Raw genomic sequence first — 25,742 nt, 5'->3', positions numbered from 1 at the left:
GCGGCGCGTCCTTTTTTTTCCCCACCTCCCTTCCCTCGTCTCCTGTGACGTAAGCATTGACGTCACCCGGACGAGTGCACAATCGATGACCTCCTTGCCTGTGTCACACGATCCCGCAGCGAGGCCCGGGTTTCTCCCACAGGTTCTTTTCCCAGGGGTGGACTCATCCGCCACCATAGTTGAATGCAGTAACGTGATGGAGATGATATCATGTCGATCCTCTCAGGGAATACGCAGAATATTTGAATAATTGCAAGCAGGCAGAAATCGAAATAAAGAGAATGACACCATATGCGACGCAACCTGGGTTTCATTAGGCCAGCATTATTATACAGATACAGTCGTTATTGAGCAAGCTTTACGGGCTTTTCTGCACAGGTTGCGTCAAAGGTTTGGCGAATCTGGAATTAGATTCGTATGCTATTGAACGTACCAAATATTCACAGTACTGTGCTCTAGTGGCCTATAAATGTTCGTACTAAGGGCTCGTTGCTACATCAGTTTTAGCTGTCTGGGTCTTTGTCTCACTCTGAGTAATTATTCCGTCCATCAGCCGCAATGAATACGTCGCAAACGAACAAAGAAAAAATATTAGGGACAAAAAATAACGCGTAAAGTTTTTTTGTAGAAAAATGACCGCAATAGAGGATGCATTCCTGAATTCATTATCTCATATGCAAGTTGCTCGCATGTCTTGAACTGCTTATGCCTATAATAGCCACTTTGCTCATTATTCAACGGGCATTCCGCATGTAGTGCGTTTGAGCCGAGAACGAAGAACCCATATTCTTTAGGATTGCTCCAATGAACCGTAATATCTGAGCTCCTAATAAGGAAGCTACACTGAGAATCTTCTACGACTGAAAGTGTTCTATCAGTGAAAGTGTTCTGCACCGAAGCAGTGCCTTGTGCACTGTATTTATAAGAGCACTCTTTATGAGAGAGAAAAAGAATCGTATGACTTTTTTAGACAGTACTGACTTGCCACGCATATTTTTTTTTTTTTTGAAGAGATTCATCAATTTTCTTTGGCTGCATTTCCGATGGAGGCCGAAATGTTGTAGGCCCGTGTGCTCAGATTCGGGTGCACGTTAAAGAACCCCCGGTGGTCTAAATTTCCGGAGCCCTCCACTACGGCGTCTCTCATAATCATATAGTGGTTTTGGGACGTTAAACCCCACATATCAATCAATCAATCAATTTTCTTTGGGAATGATTATACACTCTCGCAGTACACTCCTGGGAGGCACTAGAGAAATCTCGCTTGTTCCTTCATCGTTCCGTGCCTAGCGCTGTTTCTTACGGTCTTAACCCTCTTAAGAAAGAGTTAATGTGTCCACTTAAGGCGGAGTCATACACGTGGTAATCCAGTACTTAAGGAAAGCTGTTACACATATTCTATCTACCTTCAGCCTATGTAGAGCTGTACAAAACTGACACGCTCTATTTCTCGTACAATAGGAATGAAAGAAATGAGGTGAGGAATAAAATTTCACTGAGTAAATTACAGATGCCTTTGGAGAAAGAGATAAGCGTGCTGTGTAAATACTATATAGGCGAAAGACGAAGGAAGGCGTACAGAAAAAAAATCAGATTAAGAGACAAGCGTTCGTATCTAGGATCGTTTCCAGCGCAGGCGCCATGCAAAGTGTACTTCGCAGAGAACAAGTCCGAGAAAAAAGAAGCAAGTACGTTACAGTTGACGCTCATGTGCAAAATAAATATTTGTGCGTGACGGCCCGCAAACCGAATCAAGTGCACCAGCGCCAATAGGAAACGGCACCAAGATGCGAGCAACGAAGGCTGCATGCACATCGCGCCTATAGCGCAAGCAAGCGAGTTTCTGTGTCACCTCGTTGCTACAAACGACACATCACAGGCTATGCATCTCTCTCTTTCTTTGTTTTTATTTCGGGAAATTCGTCTTGGTCCGAGAGAGGGAAGGGAGTGAGAGAGACGGGCGGAACTTTCCCACATCCAGGTGATTACTTCTGTGCTGGTGCGCAGTCGATTCCTGTGCGGCCGTTCTGAGAACTGCGTGCGCAGTGTAGTACAAATGATACGCTGTTGGCGGGAATCTAATAACGCTTGCGTGCTAATCGTATGTATTCCGTATAGATGAAAGTGCTCGGTTGGGTGGGGAAAAAGCGATTGATCGGGGGAGCCAGTGGTTGCTTTGTTTCGTCGAAAGGAGTCATCAGAACCATCATTTTCGACGTCACAGGCCGCCCTGCTACCTATGTAATGGACGCTGGCATATGAGCTACTTATTACTCTCAATGTAGACGCAGAATGTGGCTGATACCTGCAGGACCTTTCATTCAACACCTCTCTCAGCACCGATAATGGTACCTTGAGTATTGCGTGGCATCTTTGATTCAGAATTTAGTTGATATGTTCTTTGAGCTCTGTAAAATTTATTCTTTTGTCAGATGCGTATTGTCAGGTCACACGGTAATCTTGGCGTGAATTCCAATCTTGAACATTAGGCGCAGATTGTCACTCCCTGATTCACACTCGCATTCCCACACGAAAGTGCCCACGACCACACCGAGCTGCATACGTTTATTACAAAGCTTAAATTTCATTGTTTTCGTAACAGTGGCGAGATTCTCCAACACGGTCTACGTGTTGACCCCGTCGTAATCGACGTTGTTGTACCCGAGCTGAAACCACCTCAAAATCAAAATTTCCCTAAATTGGCCCGTATTATATAAATATCTCAGCACGTTCAAAAGCAACACTCTGCGGATTTAATGTGCGGCCACCGGCATTACCGAATTCATTACGTTACCCTAACACAATGCGTACGAGTAGTATTTCGAAATGGTTAGGATGTTTAAGAATATTTGCGTAGTTCTCAATTGAGACATCAGAAAAAAAAACAAGAACTCCTAAAGTTGCATATCCGTCTCATAACATTCAGCCTTTTGTTATGCGCTTCATTCATTGCAAGCGACGGAAACAGATAGACCGTTAGTGACAGCGGTAGGCGACGTAGTGTGTTCCTAGGCAACACGGTGTGGAGGCGCCATTACGTCGGCAAAAACGGCGAGAACGGTCACAACGGTTACAATGATAGTACACCAGGCCACGGTTTACAAGCACGCCGTGGCGGACAAAGCAATTCTGATTCCGCGTACTCCTAACTGCGGCAATTGCGGAAGACGGATTTTTACGAGTATGAACGACAGAAGCGTCCCTTCTCCAGTCCGTATAGTACACTAAGCGCGAAACCATGACGTCAGAGAAAGCGTATGGAGCAGGGCAGATCGACATTTGGAAAATACTGCGACTAGATTGTTCCACGAAGGGCGGCCATCCGTGGTACGCATTGTGGCCGAAATTGACCGTGAGGCGTGTATCCATGCAAATGCAGGGAGCGTGACGCACGACAGTCATAAAGAAAACCGTGTTGCAGGCGTAAAGAAGGCGGAGAAAAAGTCGTGTCTCATGATTTATTGTCGCTGGCTGTACACTCGTAACTGCTCGAAGCTGCGTCGCGAGACTTGGGTGCAAATGGTCATACATATTGCGACAGCATTTGCATGCAAGCAATGGAAAAACACGCCTGAACCCCTGCAGTGGGTGAATACCATTGCATAAACGATGACCAACGGGACAAAGAAAAAAATGAAAAAGAAAGAAAGTACAAAATAAAAAAGGAAATCAAAAAAGAAAGAAAGAAGTAAATAAATAAATAAATAAATAAAGAGAGAAGAAAGGAAGTAAATAAATAAATAAATAAATAAAGACGAAAAGGTTTACGGAATTGTGTTCAGTGGGGATAGTTGTTAGCCCTCGCTCGTCCTGTGCATGCTAATTTCGTCCTTGATTTCTGCTTAAGGTGTGCGCTTCAAGTTTCTAGCTGCTTGCTGTTTTTCAGGAGACTTTGCGATTTGTTGCTGATACTGAAACAATGCACAATAAACGTTCAACTACCCCTGTGAGGGCACCTTTTTTTTCGCGTTATACCGATTCCTAGATAAGAAAATCAGGCACCTTTTTTTGTCATTCGACGTCGCAACAGTTCGATGAGGAAACGACCATTTGATCTTGTGTCATCGTCTGTAGAGTTGCGTAATAAAGCATTCATTGCAAGTTTTGCGATAACAGGCCATGTTATATGTTTCCTATGGTTCCGGCAGCAGGTATTCTTGAATCGCGCGAGTAACGCAAAATACGCCAGCAGCTTCGTTCCGAAGTAACCACTTGTTTTCGCAAGCTATAATTTGACGTCGTCAAGTGGAGACGGCTCTACGACGAGACTCTCAGAAAAAAAAAGAATGTTCAATGCGTCGAATGCGTATCGTTATCGAGCCGGCTTACGTGGTTACTCGTCAATTCACCGCTGAGTACGCCATTCCAAAAGCTGGTGGCGTTGTTCGGTCAGGAGATTCATTCATGGCATTCAATCCGTAGCTGCTGCGTCACAGTGTGAGAGGTGCGTATGTTCGCCGTTTCATGCGGTCCGCGCGATGAATAGCAAATGCAATGCAGAATTTTGTGATTTACATGGGAGTATTGGAGTGAATCATCGCGTGCTTTCAGTATGCACTCACTCTAATACCAAAGCCACAAAAACAGAACGGTCCAAGAAAACTGCTGGGTCTCTTTGTGTAAAGATATATTTTTGTATGAATGTATGAAGCAACTCATGGTTCCTTATTAGTTTTTTTTTTACAGTAGTTACTTTAGCAGTAGCTGAATTCTTTAGCAGTAGTTTTTTTCTCATGTATCTTTAGCAGTAGCTTCTAACGTATGTGTTTTTCCCCATTATATTCGGTTTTACGTTGCTATTAAGTTTTGCTTTTTGTTATTATTTTACAACATTGTCGACAGTATTATTTTCATACCAATATATGTCGTATCGTGACTGCTGCTGTACGAGGGAGAAGATCCTAGTAAAGCTGCACAAGTACAGCTTTTTCTTTGATCCTATATTCTCGCATGAACATTGCACTATATTGGGTTTCGGGAAATGTGGAAATAAAGTTTGTATTTGGATTTTATTTGGATTCAGATTCGACAGCTGCGTTGAAACTTGTATAGACGCTGACGTACTTATAAACACCCATTCCATTCAGAAATATCCACAATTTTGGCACTGTTAATATTAAGTAAGCTTAAAATATTGTTGAAACTTGTGCAGCTAAAAAGAAATGGAAGTCGATTTGAGAGTCCTATATACACCCAAACATCTAGGAAATCATTGAGTTAGCTTACCGTCTCGTACGAGCCCCGGCATGGACATCGTTTCCTGTCATGGTCTGACATAAGGCGCCTCGTCCAAAATGAGGAATAAGATAACTCCAAATCAAATCATGTAGTTTCTATCAGTGTAAGTAATTGTCAGCGCCGTGGCACGGCTTGTGAAGTTGCTTCTTGTAAAAACCATCAACATTTGTGACCACTTGTGGAAGCATAGTAGCCGAGAAGTAGTAGAACCATGGTGAATTAGTCGCTGCTTCAACCTCAAGTCTGTTACAATTGTGTACAGGTGTTTTTTTTTTGTGTGTCTCAGAAGACTCCATGCCTGACCACATCCACCTGACCCAATGAATTGTACCCGCCACAAAACTAGGAAGGAGAAGCACCCATTCTTCTGGGACTGGTGTGACAACAAATGCACGAAGGGACAGGAACGTCAGTAAAGCACCAGCACTGAAGCGAAAGCCGGTGTTGTCAGTGTAAACATGCGTTTGGATGTGAAGGAGAAAAGCAGGAATCAAAAAGTGGGAGAAACAGATCGAAAGAAAACAGGATGAGGTGAAAGAGTGGGTGAGGTAATTATACTGAAAGTGGAGCCCTGCGTCGTTAAAGTGGAAGTAATGGCTGTGCCGCGTCGGTGTTGTACCCACTCTCTCTGAAAAATATTTTTCTTCATATTCCTAAACGTGTTTTTAAACTTCTTCACATTCTCACATCTCTTTTCAAACGCTAGAGATATTTTTTTTCATCTGACCACGCAGTTGGGCAACACAGGGGAACGTAAGCATGGCAATCTTCACGCACTGAGTTGTTTCTTTTATTTTTTGAATGTGTGTAACGCTAAATAAAACAGCTACCGAAAACAGATACTGCTAGTGCATTTGTTGGGAACATTGAATATTACGTTATATTAAATTCTGGTGTTTAACGCACGAGAACTCTAATATGACCAGAAGGAACGTGGTAGTGAGGGGCTCTCAAATTACTGGAGAACCCTTTATCACCTGCGATGTTTATCTTGTGTTGTTGTCGTTACTCTGGACATGTTTGGTTACGCTGGCCATCCGCACATAATAAAAATGGAGCAATTTCTAGACAACATTAGTATAGGCAATGTAATGATCCTAGGTTCACCTGCTCTTCTTACAGTAGCCGTATTAAGTCGCCCAAATATGAATTTGAAACAACAGCATACTGACAAACGAGATATAGAGCAGTTTCTTATGCTGCATTTATTGTAGTTACTACACATTTTGGTCAGCGTTTTTTTATTATACCTTATTTGTTGGCAATATAGAATATGTGTAATGTTTATGTGGCCCGCAAAAGTTGTGGGATTCCCAGCGCCCCTTTCAAATATCTTACTATATGTGCAAAGCAGAACAACCAGCCGAGTTACAAGTGTGTGCAGCGAACTGTGCGTATAGTGTGCGGATAGGCACAGTTCGTTGGATGCATTACCAATAGAACATAACATACTATTTTCTATTCACCTCTGGTGTTGCCCTTTCAAATTATCGTTCGAACATAAGAAGCACGATATTTATTTGTAGAAGTAGAACAGACTTCAGAGTAACTATGCTAGCAGAGGGGGGGAATGTGATGGGTGCTTTTGTATCAAACTCTAATTGTTTCTTGTATAGTTTACGGTAGGTAGAATATATTGGATAAACACAAGGTTGTCAGAAAATTGAGCCATCCGACAAGTGGATACCACCTTGAGAAATTCCCCATAAAAAGTTAATTAAGATAGGTCACGGGAAAGGAATGTAGAAAGTCAGATAACGGTGTGGAGAATGCAGATGTATTGTTACGCAAGGCAAGGAGACAAGCCAAGTGGTCACACTTTTTTTTCAAAAAAAAAAATATAAGCCTTGTGTTACACGCTTGCAACATGCGACTAAACAAGCTATCAAATTTTCTGCGCTGACCCCGTTTGCAAGCAGCGTTGACATAAGCACTTATTTTACTTTCTTATTTTTAGTGTCGGAACCAGGTCGCAATGCCCGTAAAGCACTCCGACATCACCTCCATGCGCCAAATGATGATGATATCCATGGAATGACGCAGTTAACATTTGGCTGTGCTCAACATCGAAGGAAAGGCCCACTTGAACCCTTTTACTACGAAAAAACACGGCGTGATTGGATTCTTGTGATTCTTGGAACCGCATCGGGCGCAAGCTCAAGGATGCTTATTACAGGAATATACCTTTCCCTGCAACGTCGCGCCAAGTTCTTTGCCCGATGACTTCGGCGCGCACCGGCTCGTGATGTGCGCCAATTACGCCCGGAGAAAGTGCGCATGCGCCGCGCCAACCGCCGCGACGCGGCGTTAGCGGCGCGCTCGAATGAATCGCCAGCTCCGCTAGCGTCGCTACACAGTCGTCTGCTAGCCGGCGAGCGCGCACGTGGTCATTGTTTTTCGGGAGAAACCGAAAGAAGCGTTTCGGTCACCCTTGCTTTCTGGGGCGAAGTTCTTCTCTCGTCGGGAGTCAATTAAGTCACACGGGAAAGGCACGGTGGAGTGCATTTCGCCGACATCTGTCACAAATACTCGTTCGGCGGCTGTTGCCGTTGCTGTGTCCAACACGTGGAATAATAATTCGATGGCCAGCGGAGTTATTGTGAGCTACCCGTCGCCAGCGCCTCATGAGTCCCGTCCTGCGGTCTTCAAGAAAGGTGAGAGCCACTTCGATCAATTGCATTTGCACTTTTAGGCCGACAGGAATGAATGTTTGAGATACATGAGCTGGCGCAGTTTGTTTAAACGACAACGTGAAATACATAAATAAGCTTACATTGGAGCTAACAGAAGAAAAAGTACATCTTTATAGAAATTCGCTTTTCTTGAAACGATCTATACTCAATTTCTTTTTCTTGATACGATGTACTGACCTGCCGAGGAAGTTGACACCTGGTTAGCGTGATTATCTCACAGACACTTTAGGTCGTTATTGGCAACCTCTATGGTGATCCATAGTGGTTATGTTGCTCAACTGATGATCCTCAGGTCTAGGGATAGTGTGCCGGCTTCAGCGGTGGCAGCTCCAGGCCGATGTACTTAGATTTAGGTGCAGGGTGAAGAACCCCAAGTGGTCAACATTTGCGATGTCTTTTACTACGGCATCTCTCGTAGTCATACAGTGCTTTTGAGACGTTTCCACCAACGATTGCTACTATTACTTTTCACTAATGGCGATGTTCGTCTCCTTGCAAACGTGATTTTATCGCACTGAAGATACCTGATCGGCATCGATCATGATCGAAATTGTACCGCGTGCAAAGCTCATTCAGATAAGTTGTACCAATATACTTGGACCGCGTTGGCGGACTTGACGAAAGATATCCCCCCTGCTCGGAAATATTGAAACTCCGGTGAGCGCGCGGCCTGACACCATTTCGCCACGCGTGGCCTAAATATCGCTATAGTAGCAGTCGTTCCTCGGCTCGGGCGCAGATATGCAACGAGGGTGCTGCTGGAAAGTGCGAGAAACGTTAGCAACAAGGCGCTATCGCGGCTTCGCCAAGTCAGGCTGCTTTGGGCGCTTCTGGCGCGATTGTCGTTGCTGATCGTCGCTCTCGTCGCGTTTTTCCAAGGTTGTGAACGTCAGGTCAGTTATACGTGGCGCGATGCCAAATCAACGCTGAGCCTGCCGTTCGTCAGCTGTTCTTGCATCGCGCTGTATAATGCAGAAAGTGAAGCACGATACCTGTAGGAAAAGCATGCCAACGAAGAGACAGAGGAGGAGCCGAGAGTATAACGCAGAACGAAGCGTCACTTCGTGTTTCATAGATCACGCAAGGGCCGCGTGCACAAGCACGCGCGTGTGCCAATACGCAAGCGTCCGAGATTTCTTTTTTTTCTCTTTGAAGGAGACTGGGAAAAAATATGTGGTGAAGGCGACGATGGACGACCTTGGCAGACGAGCTTCGCTTTTCATACCGCGTGCAACAAAGACGTCATTTTCAGGGGTTGTTGCGCCGCAACATGGGGAAGTTGGGAAAGTATCAGAAAAGGCGTTGAGAGAGAGGGAGTGTGATGCTACTATTGTAAAAACAATAGACTTTTCTGCATGAATGGATTGTCATTTAGTAGCCGCCTAGTGTACGGGACAGGTACCTTCGACGTGTAAGTCGAATGTGGGCAAATATCTCGCACTTCTAGCTTCTCCCAACACTGCATGGTGTCACGTATCCAGACACTTTTTCAATTCAATAATGGTTAATTATTTGGTCAGCTATGATGAAATACGGGAACACACTGGAAAAAGTAAAGGAAAAAAAACCTTTTCAAAGAGGTGAGTTTGGAAGACGGGGGGAGCCAGGTAGTAGTAGACCGAAGTCATTCGTTCGAAGCTTGGGGCATTCGTTCGCAGATTCGTAATTCCCTTTCCTACCTGATTACTTAATTTCACGTTGTTGATGTTGCTTCTTTGTGAACCTATCCCTTCAATAAGCAATGCAGGACGAAAAAGCCTGATAACAGGGCTAAACAATGTTTAAACGCATGGAATCATTTCGTGAATGAAGTTGAGCGCACATCAAAATCGCATCAAGCGTTTCCGCTGCCACCCCGTCAACACCGGTTAGTCAATCCTTGAGTCATCCCACTTTTTAGTCACCAGACATGGGAAGCGGACCAATTTGGTTACTTATTTTTGCTTGATTCTATTATAAACATCTGAGCGGCTGCGCCCTTACTCACTTTTTACTCTGCTCGTACTGCATGATTTTTTTTTTTCGTGATATAAAGCTCAGTTGTGTTGGCAGCCTGCAGCGTTGCGCATCTCACGCCCGAAAGCTGCGCTTGGCGCGGCGTCGTTGCGACTTCAGCAGAAACACGTGCGTAGAGAAGCCCTGCGTCATGATTGTGGCGTAGTGCGTGTTGACGTTTCTCGTGAAGATGCGCCGACGAACGACTCGCGCTGCGTATACTACAACTCCCGCCTCTCGCTACAACGGTAAGCTGTTCTGAGTAAAGGTCATCGTAGAGGTTCCTTCGCAGCACCAGTCGCGTCATGAATGGTTGGTCTCTTACGAATGTCATTACTTTCGTTGTATTGCTCCGCTAGGCTCGTTCGAGTAAGTTCATTTCGCAGCTTGTACGCAGACGTCCGTGCAGTTTCTTACCACGAAAACGTGTTCGTTATTAGCGTGATTCCTCGTTGTTCTAGATGCGAGTCTTGATAGTGTTTCAGGGGTAAGCTTCTTTTCGCTGAAGGTTACACAAAAACACGGCCAGTAGTGGGTCCGGTACAGTCGAGGCCGTTGAAAAATAAAATGGGAGAATGAGAATGAGAAAAATTCACACGTTGGATATTACCATCTGAATAAGAACAATAATTTTGAGAATTGTTGGTAGGAATCAATGGGAATGTACGTGGGAATGTATGGGAGTTCTGCGCTGCCTCATGATAGGACAATGATAAACGTAAGCGAGATAATGTCCACACGGGAAGGCAAAATGTACGTTAGATTGCAATCACCAAGCGAGAAAATTGTTAACTTACTTTAAAATTTGCATATTTAGAACATACTTCACAAGGGCAGATTAAAAAAATTGTGACGAATAGCGTTTAAGAAGAACTGGAGACAATAAAAGTTTAAAAAAACATATAAGAGAACCCCGGTGTTCCTTATGATATACACCGTATACATTGACATATGCTTCCGGCGTTGCATACATGGTATAAATAAAAAAGATTAAAAAAATCACTGCTGAGGAAAGGTTTTGATTTACAAATCGCCTCTAATATTTCGCAATTTATCTTCGAAGTCTTTGTCTTTCGAACTTTTTTTCTCTGCTAAAAATTATCTGCTACGCTGAAATCAAACCGCGAGATGTGGGCAGAAGTGGGTCATCTACTTTTGTTTTTTCCGGAAGTAGAAAGTGCAACATCTTTTGGAGGAAACTACTTTATTTTCGAGAAAGTATTTTGCTGTCACAGGGAGGGATTTTCTAACTACATAAAATTCGAATTAATGTTCCTACTTACATATGGCATCAACAAACATGCCCACAAATGAATGTTCGCTAGCAGCATACATCTGACTACCTCACTGCTCCATTTGATTGCGGTAAAGAGAGGCGTAGGTTCGTAAGTAGGCTAATAAAAAGAAGGTCAAGTTCATATGCAGAAACCGACATCACGAATGCCAAAAGAATGGTGAACGAGATTTCAAGGACGGCACAGCAGGGATGAATCAATCCGTAAACGCTCGACCCTATAGTAATCTTAATTCGAGCCGTAATCATGAAGAAGTGAATCATGTCTCGTATTGAGCCATGACTAACACTGATGCGTGTGTATCCGCGTGTGCGACGATGGAGCCTCGCCGCCCAAGCGGCAGCGTTGGCACAAACGGCAGGTCGGCACCGGGAATCAGTCACTCGTGCCAGCGCGTTGCAGGGACGGCAGCTGTGCTCATGCTGCTAAGTCAGTAAGGCGGCGCGAGCTTTTGTTTTAGTCTGCAGAGGCTTCATAGTGATTTAAACTATGCCGGTTAAAACTTGCGTGTGTGATTTAGCTGGTATTGTAAAAATCGGTGCATATTGCATCCCACTTGCCCCTCAGTTGGTTCTATAGAATGAGGTGGAGCTGCGGGCAATACCATTGCCATGTACGCGAAGGACTATACCGTAGGGCCTGAATATTCAGACGTATGAAAAAAATAACGAAGACAAAAGCGCAAGAACGCAACACGTAGACAAAGAAATCCTTGCGCGTGAATGCTTAAGTTGTGAATAAGTTTTAAATTGAATGTGCAAAGCCTTGCGTTTGCGTTTGTCACCCCTGCTCATGAGTCCTACGCTATCCTCTTCTGGGCCCCTGTTAAAGTGATGGAAATAGGGGGTGACCTCAAGTAACGGCATCGAGGCGTACGTCTTTTTAAAACTCCCGAATATTATATTTAGTTGGGAATTCACAGCCGCTACGCAGACCCTCAACCTAATCTCTCTATTAGCGCCTACCTCTTGACCGTTTGCGTACGTGTAGCAAGCTTTGCTTGAAGTCCAGTATTACACGATGACGTATCGGAGAGGAAGCATATAATCGAGAGGTGATCATGGAGGACATGGTCTTACGACGTTTTGCGCGTGTAATACTTATGTTGAAGATTGTAGGCTTCGCTGTGAAGCAAACTACTGGTATTAGTCCGGCATACAAGACGTGAGATTAAGGTCTTGTTTCTCCGCTCTGCCGTTTTACTGCGCAGTAGACGGAGTCCGTCACTCTAAGACCAAATACTTATTGTCGTCGTCTTTCGACAACAGCTAGGATCTTCTGCCCTGCTTTGACTAAGCGTAGAAGCAATGAATGGCTGTTTTTATAGCAGCGTTTCTAACTTTGCACTGTTCTTCGAGGAAGGAACTGCCCAGAAGAGCAAATTTTTGAAATATAAAGTTTATATATTTGTTTACTTATGATTGTCATGTATATACACATGACAATCATAAGTGAGGCATCTACTTAAAAAGAAATTTGCTCCCATGAATTTTTATGAATGATGTTTTCTCAACCGCTGTTTGCTTACACTTATTAAGACATTCTGGTGAGCGATAGTAGCTGGTTAATTGGTGTTAGACGTTGTTAAACTGCAGGAAAGGACGAGTACGTAACAAATACAGAACATTACGAGCGCAGACTGACAACTGTTTATTTTCTGGTAAAATAATGAAAAAGAGCAGCAACAGTTCTAATTTTCATTAATTTGCCGTAAAGTGTGTTTTGTCTGTGTATGGCTGAAATGACGCAGTGCAGTTTCAACGGCAGGTGCACTAATATGCGTCAAAGCAGCTTGATTGGCGCAAGTTAGGGTTTTCAAGCATCTAGTTTTTCTAATTGTGGCTGCTTAAGTTTCATTCTGAACTTGAGTTACTGACTAAAATTTAGCCGTTTACTTTACAAACAGGCACTGACTTTCCTAAACATAGTGATCTAAGCTATCCACGAAAGTACCCTCCCAGGAGGTGCTTAGGAGATAGATGGCATTGAGGCTATTTGGTTGGCATTGCTTTTTAGTAAACATAAGCAAAAAAAAACGCGTTCGGAACTTCAGTGTGTAGAAAACACGGCAGTGACTAATAGCCTGGAGCACAACGAGAAAAAAAAAAGTAATTTTCTCCTCGTGGATGCATGCCTGTTAGTGGAGCGGCGCTGTCGGGGTGCCTTTAGGGAGATGACTATCAACATTTTTATAAGCGTGATTTATGTGCTTGAAGCAACGTGTTTTCGTGCGTAGTGTATATGCATGCGAATTGGCAGCACATGTCTAGCAATCTTTGTGGTCGATTTTCTCGTCGCGTTTCTTTAGTATGAACAAAATAATTATTTCAGTATGCCTACAAGTGCTTCCAGGTATACGCCATTGGTATACGGAGGACCTTTATATTACGGGTCGCCTTATGGTCCCAATAACACACCATTTTCAAGTTACAGCAGTTCTGTTGGAACATCTTACGCATTGCTTGAGGTTGAGTGATATACTTCTTGAAGAGAGAGTAGTAGATCCGTTAGTCACACGTTATCAATGTAAGCGTGACATGACCTGTACTTCATTGATCGTTTATTTCATTGCTTCACTGTTGTTCAATGAGCTGCTGTCATCACGGCACATTTATTATAGTTACTTTGAAAAGGACGACTAACTTACTGAAATTAAGTAAAGTTTTATTCAAGGAGGCGAATAATGCCTATACTGTGGTAAGTGACCACATTGTCGCTAGTTGTATTACAGGTGTAGCGACCGCGTTATGATTTACCTACACTTACATTTGCCAGATGTACAAAGCTTAAACCGAACAAAAAACAAAGCAAAAATCTGAATTTTTCACTGTTTTGCTTTTTTCTGTTGCAAGCATGAACAAACTAGCCCTTGTACAGTTCCACTTGATCTATGCAGAAATGACGCTCATGGTACTTTGTTTTGTGCTTTCAGACCGACGCATCCGGCACTCCAAGTCGGACCCTGTGCTGATGGCGCTGTCGCACAACTCGTTCGCGCGCTGCTCGGAGCGAGAGCACGTCTGGGACAGCATCGACGATATGGCCCTGGAGCAGCTGCACTTGGACGTCTCCGACGCCATTACGCTGGAGGGTCTCAAGAGCCACTACAACTGCTGCTACACGTAAGCACCTCGTGATCGTTATTAGCATCATGCGCTTGCCGCATATTCGAAAGTTTTCTACCATGTATAAAAGTTATAGGGTCAAAAGGGAGCTTAGCTGAGCTTGGTATCTTTGTAACTGTGTTGACTGAGGACAACGTAACTCTTTGACCCTTCTCTTATTTTGCCACCTTGTGTTTTACTCCAATTTCAAATGATATCTTCAATGTTGAGTTTGCCATTGATCATTTGCCTTGCATTGTCTTGTGATTTTCGAGTATAAGGGCGCCTATAAGGCAGTAGGTAACATAAAGTGTATTGAAAAATGTCATGCTAGAGGTGCGGAAAAAGAAATTGAGCTACCGTTGTAACGAGTGTACGCCAGGAACTGTCCGCTTCAGTTTCATTAATGAATTATCGCAGAATCTTTGGAGGTACACAAGTGCCCGAAAAAAAAAGAAAGACGGGCATAAGAAATGTGTTAAAGTGGAATGCAGATTAACAAATATTATCGCAAAGATGAGCTAGCGTTAAAAGAGCCAAGGGTTTCCCAAATAGGTAACTCGAGAGCTCTAAAACAGAATGCTATTTAAAATTTATTTGTGAACGATGTGTACCGTTGTCATATCATATGTGAATGCATCTGCACAAGTACAAGTGATAGGCACTATTTATAAGGTCCTTGTGAAAGCAGACCTCATAAGAATGTTGCACATCTCATTTTACCTTAGGTATGTTCTAAGCATGAAATAGTACTTTTATAAGATCTAGCATAACATACAGTCACGCCATTCTTTTTTTGCAGTGTGAACAGAGGTGCGGGAGTGTACAAAACATTTTTCAGGTACAAACTAACATGAATCACACATCTGTCATTCTTCAGGTGTGGAGTGAGCTGGTCAGAGGAACAGACTTGCCTGGACTGCAGCGAGTGTGGAGGATACGCCCTGCATCGCCCTTGCCCCCACTGTAACGGCACTTGCGATGAACTCTGGAGCAGAGATTTGGACGCCGTGAGTATACGCACTCTGTATCATTATACCGTTCATGCTCGCTTTTAAGCTAGTCAAGCGCGAGCCCACCCGTTTACTGAATTCGATCTCGACAATCAGCTGCATCGAACAAGCCTTCGTGGGGATCGCGTGAAAACCGGAACATTTCAGACACATGAGGGTGAATTAGGTGCGTAACTTTCGTCCTTTTCAATGCTGGTAACGTAGTTCATTCATAAAACACGCCAAAGTAGAATGCCTTCAACTGATTTATTTTCAGATGTCGCTTGAAATACTAAAAAAAACATAACACTGTTATTAGCGGGTCGTAACAACTTATCTTGAACTTGATCTCAGTGAAATCCCCATACAATCATTGGCGACCTATAGTTATTTGTGTGCTGCCAATAGATTCACTCAATGCACGTGCGTATGTTCAACCAACCGAATGCATGCCCAAATTAAAGTCAGAAAATAAATTTTAAATTTTTCCTGTTGAAATGGCGTTCAAACTTGCTTTCAGCCTGCTTTTATTTTACTGACAAACATATGTCCTTTATTTTTCATTCTTCTATTGCAAACAGACCCACAAAATGAGACGTGCCCAGTGGTTTGGAGAGTGCAAGAAGGCTTCGCTTGATAACACACCAAAAAACCAGCAAGACTCTTGAGTGCCGTCTATCCTAGGACACCTCCCGGGAGACATCACCTAGCGTCCACTGTACAAATAGCAAGTTGTGGTCCCGCCGCTCCCACCATGACGTTCCTCCTCCCGCCCACACTGCATGCCTACCTTGAAGAATGTTACAGCGAATCCTCGCTTTTGCAGCACCGTGACGTCTGAACGACCATATATCTGTTACAAATGCCCTGAATATCTCCGTGTGGTGTTACATCTTCTGAACATTTGTGCATTGTACGCCAACTGAGACAGCATCGCCGGATATGTCTTGAGAATCCCGCAGCTTGCCGGATACACTACGTTACTTGCACTCTCGTCGAAGGCCCTGCTAGCGGTATAAATGTGGTATCCAGAACATTCCAGCCTTCGCATAGCTGGCTGCTTTTCGCCTGTCTTTGTTTGAGGAAGATACGTCACTCATACTACCAGGCTTATCCTGTACATAGATGGTGTTTTTTGTGTGTTCGCATTTCAGTTCGCACGTTGCCGTGTGTTCACTCCCTTGCCAGCTTTCATTAGGAAAGTATAGGTGCGGTCATTATTTTACGAATGGTAGATGCTACACACCGAGAGTAAAAAAGTACTCTTCTGTAAAATATGTATAGTGTGGTGAGGTGAAATTGCTTGCAGTACGTCTAGTTGGATCTCTTGTGTGTTTACTTTAGGCCAATACTGAAACGTCTTGCGTGAGCGTGAAGCATCTCTTTGGCTCTTTTGTGTTATGCTAAATTGATGAAAAATAAGGTAGCGCACGCCGCATAATAATAACAGCAGCAAAGCAGGAATAATTGCCCAATTGCTTGGGTGGCTAGCCCATCATGGTAAAGCATTTTGTGAATAGGTTTCAAATATAACGCAAGTATTTGTGTGAAATATTTGACATCTTTCTGAACGATTACGTACTTTCAAGTTGCACTGATACCGTAAGTCGAACCAAATGCGGCAGCGATTTGCACCTGATGACTAGTTATCAACCTGTTATGGAACGGACATAGAGCAAATACAAGACACATGCCTCCTCGTACCCATATAGAAAGTATAGGCATAATAGTTTGACAGCTTGACAGCAAATATTCGCACATGTCTTACTTTCACCGTGTGTGCCATTCAATACGACGTAGTACTAGCGATTACCAACAGCTCAGAAACATCATGTTTGTGTCCTACAGTTCGTACTGTGTTATTTCATGTCACACCAAAGCCTTTTTCGTAGCATCTCCATAGTTACCGAGTAGTTTTACGATATATGGGAAATCTCGAGGCACTCTTGTGCATTTGTTAAGTGCCAAAATTGTTTTTTGTATAAACATGTACGTGTAAAGAACCTTGCACTGCGAACAAATCCGCGTCGCTGCTTTTAGTCTTCTGCCATCACACCTCCAAATTCCAGTTTTAGGTGACAGGTGTGCAGTTGCCTGGCATTTGCGAGTGTTTTTAGGAGCTGGAAAACTTGCTTCGTGTAAGCGTGCCTAAGAAAGTCACTGATGTGAGACGAGAGTGCCTTGGCTTTGTGAGGAAGCAATCTAGAGAACGTGTATTTTTGTATGAGGTGATGACGAACGATGAAGAAATTTAAGGCACAGTGTTTAGAACTTGGTCACATAAGAAAGAAGTGGAGTGTGTCCACTGTAGGCTGAAGAAGGAATCGTGGAGTGCCCTGAAAAACAAATCTTAGGCTTACTAGGCATAGGTGTTTCATCGTATGACTTGACGTACGCAGTTCATGCTACTCTTCTTTTCGCCTTTTGCATTGTTCACTATATCGCATGCAACTACATGTTAATCCTTCAAAATTTAGCAGTGGTATGGTCAGAATCTCGCGTCACAGCTGAATATCAGCAGATAAAAGGTGAAGCACAGATGTCACTGATTCTAATAGTAATCAAGTGCTCAAAAGTGTTTACTACAACTGTTCGGCAATTTAGGATACGATGTACTCCACAATAGGATCACAAGAAGTTTTCCCAGTATCAAGAATAGAAGGAAGAAAAGTTGCAGGTGACACGAAATCAAATGGAAGCAGAGCGACAGTCTTTCCATAATTAAAAAAATTAACAACCAAAAGTAGCATATATTGCGCAAGTTACCTCCTCATCCTTCGCGGAGCTCGCAGCAAAATTCATGGTGCCACAGATATCAAGCTTGTACTCTGGTGCACAAATATGTTCATCGTACGTGTCTTATTTATTGAATTTTGTCTCGTAGAATGTGCATTTTTATCAGAGTGATTATCATTTGCAATAAACAATGTTTCACAGTTAAATCAGTTTTCAGTGTCAGTTTATTCATACAACAATAATGTACCACTTGTAGTGGTAACGCTTGTAGTTGTCTTGCAGATGAATGTTCCAAAGACAAACTAATGCAGTGGAACGTTTGGTCTGTGAAATATTTTTACAATACTGATAGGTAACATATGATTAATTAATAAATGTAAGTGAATGCGCAAAACCTTTCAGGGTGACATAGAGAAATATTTATCGATTCATAGGACCGTTCTACTCTGTAACGTAAGCGAATCGCCATAAAAAGCAGGCCCTTATAGAAGGTTTATAGCACACATGTTATCCGCATAGCGTCAACAGGTGTGCGACCCCTACTAAAAAGATTGAGCAAATAATTTGAACGTGAAAGGCACTTGGCATGCGAATTGAAGCAAGCGCATACTATTCGCAGTATCCTGTAGGTACTCAGGCTATTTTTATTTCTGTGCATACTAATTACTTATTATTCTTAATTACCATTTCTTATATTATGGGCTGGAAACCCAAGTTATGAACACTGAGATGTAGAGCACTTTCAGAAACCACCAACTGAATTATTTTCTGTACGATACGTCTAGCGCTGCTATTTTTTCTGCGTTGAAAGGAAAGCCTATAGCAACACTATAACAAAACACTCACGGTCCATCACACGGCTTTTTTTCCAATTTCTTTCTTCACAACGCAGAAAACTGTGTTGCTGTAGAGAGGTTGAGGTCCATATTGCCTCGGCTACACCATATCACGAAGCTCTGCAGCGAAAAAAAAAAAAAGAATAATACTGAACGGTATCCAAAAATGAACAATTCGAAAAGAAAAAAAACATAATAGCACACTGATACCAGTTAAAATATCATGCTAATACACAGTTTGCCTACAGGAGTTCACACTGTCATTAACTGTTTACACACTCACATTCCTTTTCCACTCTCAGTTAATGCATTAACACATTTCATATATATCCATTCCTGGCTGTCTATCACAGGCGCTCATCTAGTCCGGTCTCCACTAAAATGTCTGTCAGGAAGATGTCTGCCTTTTTCAGAAGATGCATTTCAGACCATGGTCCGAGTAATTTCTTTATTGTGAGGGGCCGTCTGTCCAAACTCGCTAATTTGTTCTTCATTTTTCTCTTTCCTTCGCGTTTTTAACGCACTTCAAAAGAATATCGCGAACATTTTGTTCTGCATGACCACAATGGCACTCCGGTGAGTTGGATCGATGTATCTTGTGCAGGAAGCTGTTTGTGTATGCTACTTCCAATTGAAGTCAGTCTATTAATGTCTCTAGGTGTCGTGGGAGGTCTGTCGCTATTGAACATTTTCTGTGGGAATCAACTTAATAAAGTACTGTTTCCTTTGATTTAGGGCTATCAAACCACTTCTCCATCAAACAATGGTTAGCTCTTTGCGTTATAATATGTCGAATATCCGCCCCAGACATGGGGATCGCGCAATCCCATCCTTCCTTCAATGCTTTCTTCGCGAGACTATCAGCATCTTCATTTCTCTTTATTCCAATGTGGCTGCGTATCCAATGGAATACGATGTTGTGACCCTACGATGAGGCATACACCACAGTTTCTGAATTACATTGTGCTATTTCACCATGTTTCTAAAGTGATATACAACGATTCTGTGTCATCAATGAAGAATTGTGCTGTCTTTCTGTCGGTCTGTCTCTACAATTGTCTGTTTGTCCACTCTTAACGGCAGCGGGTACCTGAAACGGCCGACAACAATCGCAGCGTCCACCAATGTTTCTCAAGGTGTGGCGTTCATACTTGTGCATTTGTCAATTATTAAGTAATTATTGTGCAAGTCTGGGGCACAATAACAACAACTATATATTATTCATGTACATCTTTTACTAGAAAATGCATACATAAGTAATTTTAAGGACCGTAGCGCTGATCACGCTGCGCTTACCATGCAACGCTTGCACGAAAAGGTCAGTGTTTTCAACGCTTTGCTAAGACAAAACGGTGGTAGCACCTACCCGTCACCTTGCGTTCCTCACCTTATCACCTCTGAGACGAACGCGCACACCCGTCTCGGAGCCATGCGCTTCGTTTTGGAAGAAGACTGCGAGGTGGCGCTCATGTCTCCCGTGTGACGTGAATTGATGCGCTCGTTCGCCTCCACTGCATGTTCGAGGCACTCTAACGCAGCGCTCCCAAAATACCATTCACCGATTTTCTTCCGCAGAACATCAAACTAATTGTTCACTCTCTCCACACGCAAGGTTATCGTCTTTCGACGACATTTGCAGATTACACGCAGACACAGGGCCATTTTTTTCATTATGCATTATATGGGAATGGTGAAGTACCACCTTTGCCGCAACTAGAGGCGTCATGTCTGCTTTCTTCTGTATGCCATCTATTTCATGAATAACGTTGAGAAATGGCAGCGTCCAAGGAGGTTTCGAAGGTTTCCATCGTTGGAATCCTGGTACTACTGCTTGAAAGGATGATACACTGTCCTGTAGTCTCGTTGCCGTCCTTTGTGTTAGTGCACCAGATAAAGGATGACTTTCATGGTGCGTGAAAGTTTTAAATAAATTTCGAGATGTTTCTTTAGCTCGGAGTACTGCCAAAGGTGGTTGCCGAGCCTCTGCATACACTAAAGCACTGGAAGTTGACCGTGGCAACCCCTGACGTACCCTCAAGCTCCTTGACAATAACAAGTGAAGTCTCCTTTCGGTGGAGGCTGGAAGTAGACGCAGCAGAGGTAGTTAATAACTCACGATGGGGCGTATGCCCGCAACATGTAGGGCTAATGACTCTCTAGTACCACCCCATCTAGCCCCACAGAGATGCCCGAGGATTCGAATGACCTGATTCACTTTTTGTTCCAGGGACAGTACATGAGGCGACCATGTTAGTTTCCGGTCTAAAATTACTCCCACGAATTTATGAGTTTTAACCATTTGAATAGGCTGATTTCGCAGAATAATCTGGAATTTTACAGGTCTTTTGAATGTAAACGGAAGTATGGCTGTTTTAGCCAGACTCAGTGCCATACCTCTTTTTTTTTAGAAAGTGGTCTACATAATCCAATCCTTCGTGTGGAGTTTGTTGTACACCAAAAACAATGGAGCAGACGTCCATATACTTATATCATCAGCATATACTGAACATCTGATGTTAGGTGAAAGATTATACGGGAGCTGCGCCATGACTGCATTAAAGAGAGTAGGGCTTAGGACGCTGCCCTGTGGCACTCCTTGGTTGACGACATGTTCTGACGTTGGGCCCTCCTGCGTAACTACATAAATTTACCGGTGCTTCAGGAAGTCAGCGATCCAACGCAGTATCTTGCCCTTGAATCCCTGCAACGCCAAGTTTTCCAGAACGTGAACGTGACTCCCTGCGTCGTATGCTCGTTGGACATCAAGGAATACAGCGGCAGTGATTTTTCCTTGCGTACGTTGGTTTTCCACATCTGTGACCAAGTCCAAAATGCAGTGCATTGTGCATCTACCTCTTCTAAAGCCGGCTATGTTTTCTGGTAGTAGTTTTTTCATGTCTTGCCACCATATAATTCCTTCATTGATCATTTTGTCCATCACTTTTGAAATACAAATTGTCGAACTAACTGGCCTGAACGACTTCAACTGCATAGGGCTCTTCCCTGGCTTAAGCAACGGTGCTACTTTTGATATCTTCCAACTTTCCGGGACTTTTTCTTCTTGCAAACTTTTATTGTAGATGTCCAACAGGTGTATTTTCCTTTCTCGCACCAAAAAGCAAGTGCAGCGTATGTACCTCTGTCTGGTCCTGGTGAACGTGTTTGTTTTACTGAAGACAGCACATATTGGAGCTCTTCTGGTGTGAAGCTGTCAGTCAGGTCTGATGCACTGACCGCATAGAACTTCGTTACAACCGCCGAAGCTGATTCTGCTGAAGATTTATATTTGCTAGTTCGAATGGCCTCTCCATTTCTAAGTATAAGATCGCAAACTTCTTTGGCAATCACACGTTCGCTAACTCCTCGAGACAGGGCTAGAGCCTGTAGTGGTCTCGAGTGGACTACTGGCTGTCAGAGGGCGCGTACCATGTTCCACAGTTGAGGCGCCGAGGTAAATAGAGAAAGTGAGGCACATAAATCTTGCCACCTTTTGGTTGAAAGCTTCTGCAGTTGGTTCTGCATTACAGAATTTACTTTCTGTGCAACCTTGAAATCTTCAAAATTTCCCGACCTGCGATATCTTCTTTCAGATTAGCGTCGTATTGCGCGAAGCCGCTCATACTCAGCGTCAACACCCGAATACCCATCTGGAATGGGTACTGCTCGAGTGGCTTTTGTTAGAAAATGTTTGATGTTCGATGCATACGTTTCTGCGTCATAACAAGGCTCAAGATTTTGTCTCTGTAAGTCTAGATAGATTGCCCGATTTGTAATTTTTGTTGTGTAGTTATCACTCGTTTTCCTCAACTTTGGGTAATATTGCCACATTGAATATGCAGCACGAAGAGAACAACGAAGAACACGCGTAGCGAGTGAAGAAGATGAGGTTCTCTTCAGATCAGTTTGCTGATCAAAATTATAGAGAGAGTTCTCAATAATAGAATAAAAGTTTGGATGGCTGACAAGCTAATATTGAAACCATTTCAAATAGGTTTTCGTAGCGAATGCTCAATTTGGTGTGCTCATGCCGACTTAGAGAGCCGAATACAGCTTGCCCGAAAAAGACGACAATACGCGGTACTAGTAACACTAGACATAGCTAAAGCTTATGATAGCGTTGAGCACTCAATTTTATTGAATTCTTTACACGAATGTGACTTTCCGCGTTATATTGTTGATTGGGTAGCAGAGTTTCTAAAATCGAGAGAATTTTATTGTGCAAAGGATGGATGTCACTCATCTAAATTCAAACAGCAACGTGGAGTACCTCAAGGGGCGGTCCTATCTCCGCTGTTATTCAATGTGTTGATGAGCTCAATTCCCATTGAACGAGATATCACTGTCTACATTTATGCAGACGACATTGCATTTTTCGTTGCAGATAGTGACATTTATTCTTTGCATCAAAAATTGCAAAAGTACATGTATTCTCTTGAAATTTGGCTGCATTCAATTTCATTGTCTCTAAACATAAGTAAAAGTGCGCTCCTGGTGTTCCCTATAGCAGATTCTATTCAAATTTCAGTACTTTATAATCAGGAACCGATTCCACAAGTAGAGTCTATCAAATATTTGGGCATTATTTATAACGAGAAACTTAACTGGAGCCCTCACATAGACTATAACGTGGCAAAGGCACAACGAGCTTCAGGCTTATTGCGAAGGTTGAGCAACAGAAAATATGGGTTACGTAGACACACCTTATTAATGATATATAAAATGTACATGCGCCCAATACTCGAATTTGGGTGTATATTATTTTCGGGTGGCCCTACGTACAAAATTAAACCTATAGTTCTATTAGAGAGAGAAGCGTTACGGTTGTGTTTGCGACTCCCCAGGTATGTCGCTATTAATGTACTATATCAGGAAGCTCGCATACCAACTATTCTTTGCCGATTCCGTATCTTAACAGTACAAACATACTTGAAATTTTACGGCTTATCAGCGAGACGGTCTGCATATGCCTTTATTAGTGACCCCGACGCCTTCTTCCTCGCTCACTGGCCACGCTTTCGTACTCCCCAGATTATTTTTGTACAAAAGAAACTTGAAAGCATAAAGGTGGATATCAGATCAGTAATTGGAACCAAAGCATTAAATCACAATATTACGATAGAATGTGATGAAATTTTTCCCCCACTATCTAAGTTTCAATCTTCGCGTTACTTAAATGACAGGTTAGAAGACTACATAGCTCATGCGGAAATAAAGAACATAATAGCCACAGACGCTTCTGTGAATAAAGAAAAGGCAGCAGTAGGAATCGTCTCAGATTACCTCGGTTGGTCATTCTCGGTAAGACTACCAGACTTCACTCCGGTTTTCGAAGCTGAGCTCCTGGCTATTATTTTAGCGCTACGAAAACTTCCTTCAAACGAAGAGAGTGCAATGATAATTACTGATTCTCTTTCGCTGTGTACTACTCTCACAGCTACAGAACAATCAAGAGCTCTAGCGACATTACAAACATTAGTTCCACCTCATGTGAAGTTCCTGAAGTTAGTCTGGGTCCCGGGACACTGTGGCATACGGTTGAATGAAATAGCCGATTCACTATCTCGAGCCACACTTGATGGCCCTGTGATCTCGGTACTACCAGAATCGGAACACATAGTGTCGATCAGATATAGAAAATGGGCTATTTATACGGATATTATGGAAAATATTACTAAATATACGGACTATCAGCACCTAACATTCCCCTGGAAACCTCAGTGGAGTCAATCTAAAAAGTTAGAAGTTATTTTAACCAAATTTCGATGTCGTGTCCCTCCATTAAACTTTTACTTACACAGAGCTGGTCTGGCGATATCCCCCCTGTGTCCATTCTGTGAAGAAACGGAAACAATAGAGCATTACTTTATAACATGTAAAAACTATTCATTAATTAGGAAAAGACTTTTAATTGTTCCGTTTCAAGCAGTAGGTTTAAATTTAACTGCAGATAATGTTCTAAGTTTCGGTGCCTTTAGCTTGGGACATTGCCACAGGAGCGTATTCGATGCTGTATGCAATTTCATTCGAGAATCAAAGCGCATGTCATAATAATGACTGCTTAAATATATTTCTGAAGACTCTTGTCTAATTTTGAATGAAATTTGCATATTCATTTGATTGTGACCGGGTGAGATAAGCTCGATTGTCTGGTCTACTCAAAATTTCTGTCTTCCACTGTAGTATTACCTCACCTTTTCTCTTCTTGATTCAATCTTCAATTATTTGTTTAGTTTAATATTCCTTTTTAGTTAATTATTATTTTCTATTACATCATTAGTTTTTTCATTAAGGATAAACCTTTTAATATATCTCATATAGGATACTTCTAGATTTCATGGCCAATCCCCCATAGTGGGTATGTGCCAGTGCGAAGGGGCAACAACAACAACAACATCAGTTTGCCAGTGTTCTGGTTCAATTAAAGTGAGTTCCCTGGATTCGACTGCTGCTGTTCTGCATTGTGACAATAGGTGAATACTGGGAAGTGGTTACTTCCTTTTGATGAGCGTCTGTAGTCCAGTCTGTTCCAGCCGCTAATTCAGAGGAGCACACAGTTATGTCTAGTACACTGAAGTAGTTATGCCCCCGTAGAAACGTCGGAGAACCACCATTTAGTATAGCGTAACCATGGTCTTCGCATATTTTTACTATAGCAAATCCCCTTATATCACAACGCTTACTACCCCACAATCAATGGTGTGCGTTAACGTCCTCGCATAAAATTATGGGATGATGATCAGATCTACACGCTGCAGCTAACTCTGCGTATGAAACTTTTTCTTGAGGGTGCACGTATACACTAACTACAGTTACAGTAAAGTTACAGAACTTCACCTTGCACCTAACAAATTCC

The 25,742-nt window shown here is 42.9% G+C and overlaps 1 protein-coding gene across 3 annotated transcripts; it reads left to right on the top strand.

The window, feature by feature from the left end:
- The first annotated feature begins 7,583 nt into the window (after positions 1–7,583).
- Positions 7,584–18,259, top strand: LOC142774864 (protein pinocchio-like). Of its 3 annotated transcripts, none has more exons than XM_075876012.1 (4): positions 7,584–7,892; positions 14,154–14,343; positions 15,206–15,335; positions 15,899–18,259. In XM_075876012.1, the coding sequence occupies exons 1-4, from the start codon at positions 7,820–7,822 to the stop codon at positions 15,983–15,985; spliced, it is 480 nt and encodes a 159-aa protein (XP_075732127.1). In that variant the 5' UTR covers positions 7,584–7,819; the 3' UTR covers positions 15,986–18,259. The 3 variants fall into 3 exon arrangements, with proteins under 3 accessions (XP_075732127.1, XP_075732132.1, XP_075732139.1); XM_075876017.1 differs by lacking the exon at positions 7,584–7,892 and adding an exon at positions 10,019–10,174; XM_075876024.1 differs by lacking the exon at positions 7,584–7,892 and adding an exon at positions 10,217–10,238.
- Positions 18,260–25,742: the final 7,483 nt, after the last annotated feature.

Source organism: Rhipicephalus microplus, chromosome 2 (assembly GCF_043290135.1).
Source record: "Rhipicephalus microplus isolate Deutch F79 chromosome 2, USDA_Rmic, whole genome shotgun sequence".
Lineage (NCBI taxonomy): Eukaryota > Metazoa > Arthropoda > Arachnida > Ixodida > Ixodidae > Rhipicephalus > Rhipicephalus microplus.
This window is presented reverse-complemented; position numbering and strand designations above follow the sequence as displayed.

Coding starts and splice junctions, on each gene's coding strand:
- LOC142774864 (XM_075876012.1), top strand. CDS start 7,820: ATGGCCAGCGGAGTTATTGTGAGCTACCCGTCGCCAGCGCCTCATGAG. Junction 7,893..14,153: donor TCCTGCGGTCTTCAAGAAAG/GTGAGAGCCACT, acceptor TTGTGCTTTCAG/ACCGACGCATCCGGCACTCC. Junction 14,344..15,205: donor CACTACAACTGCTGCTACAC/GTAAGCACCTCG, acceptor GTCATTCTTCAG/GTGTGGAGTGAGCTGGTCAG.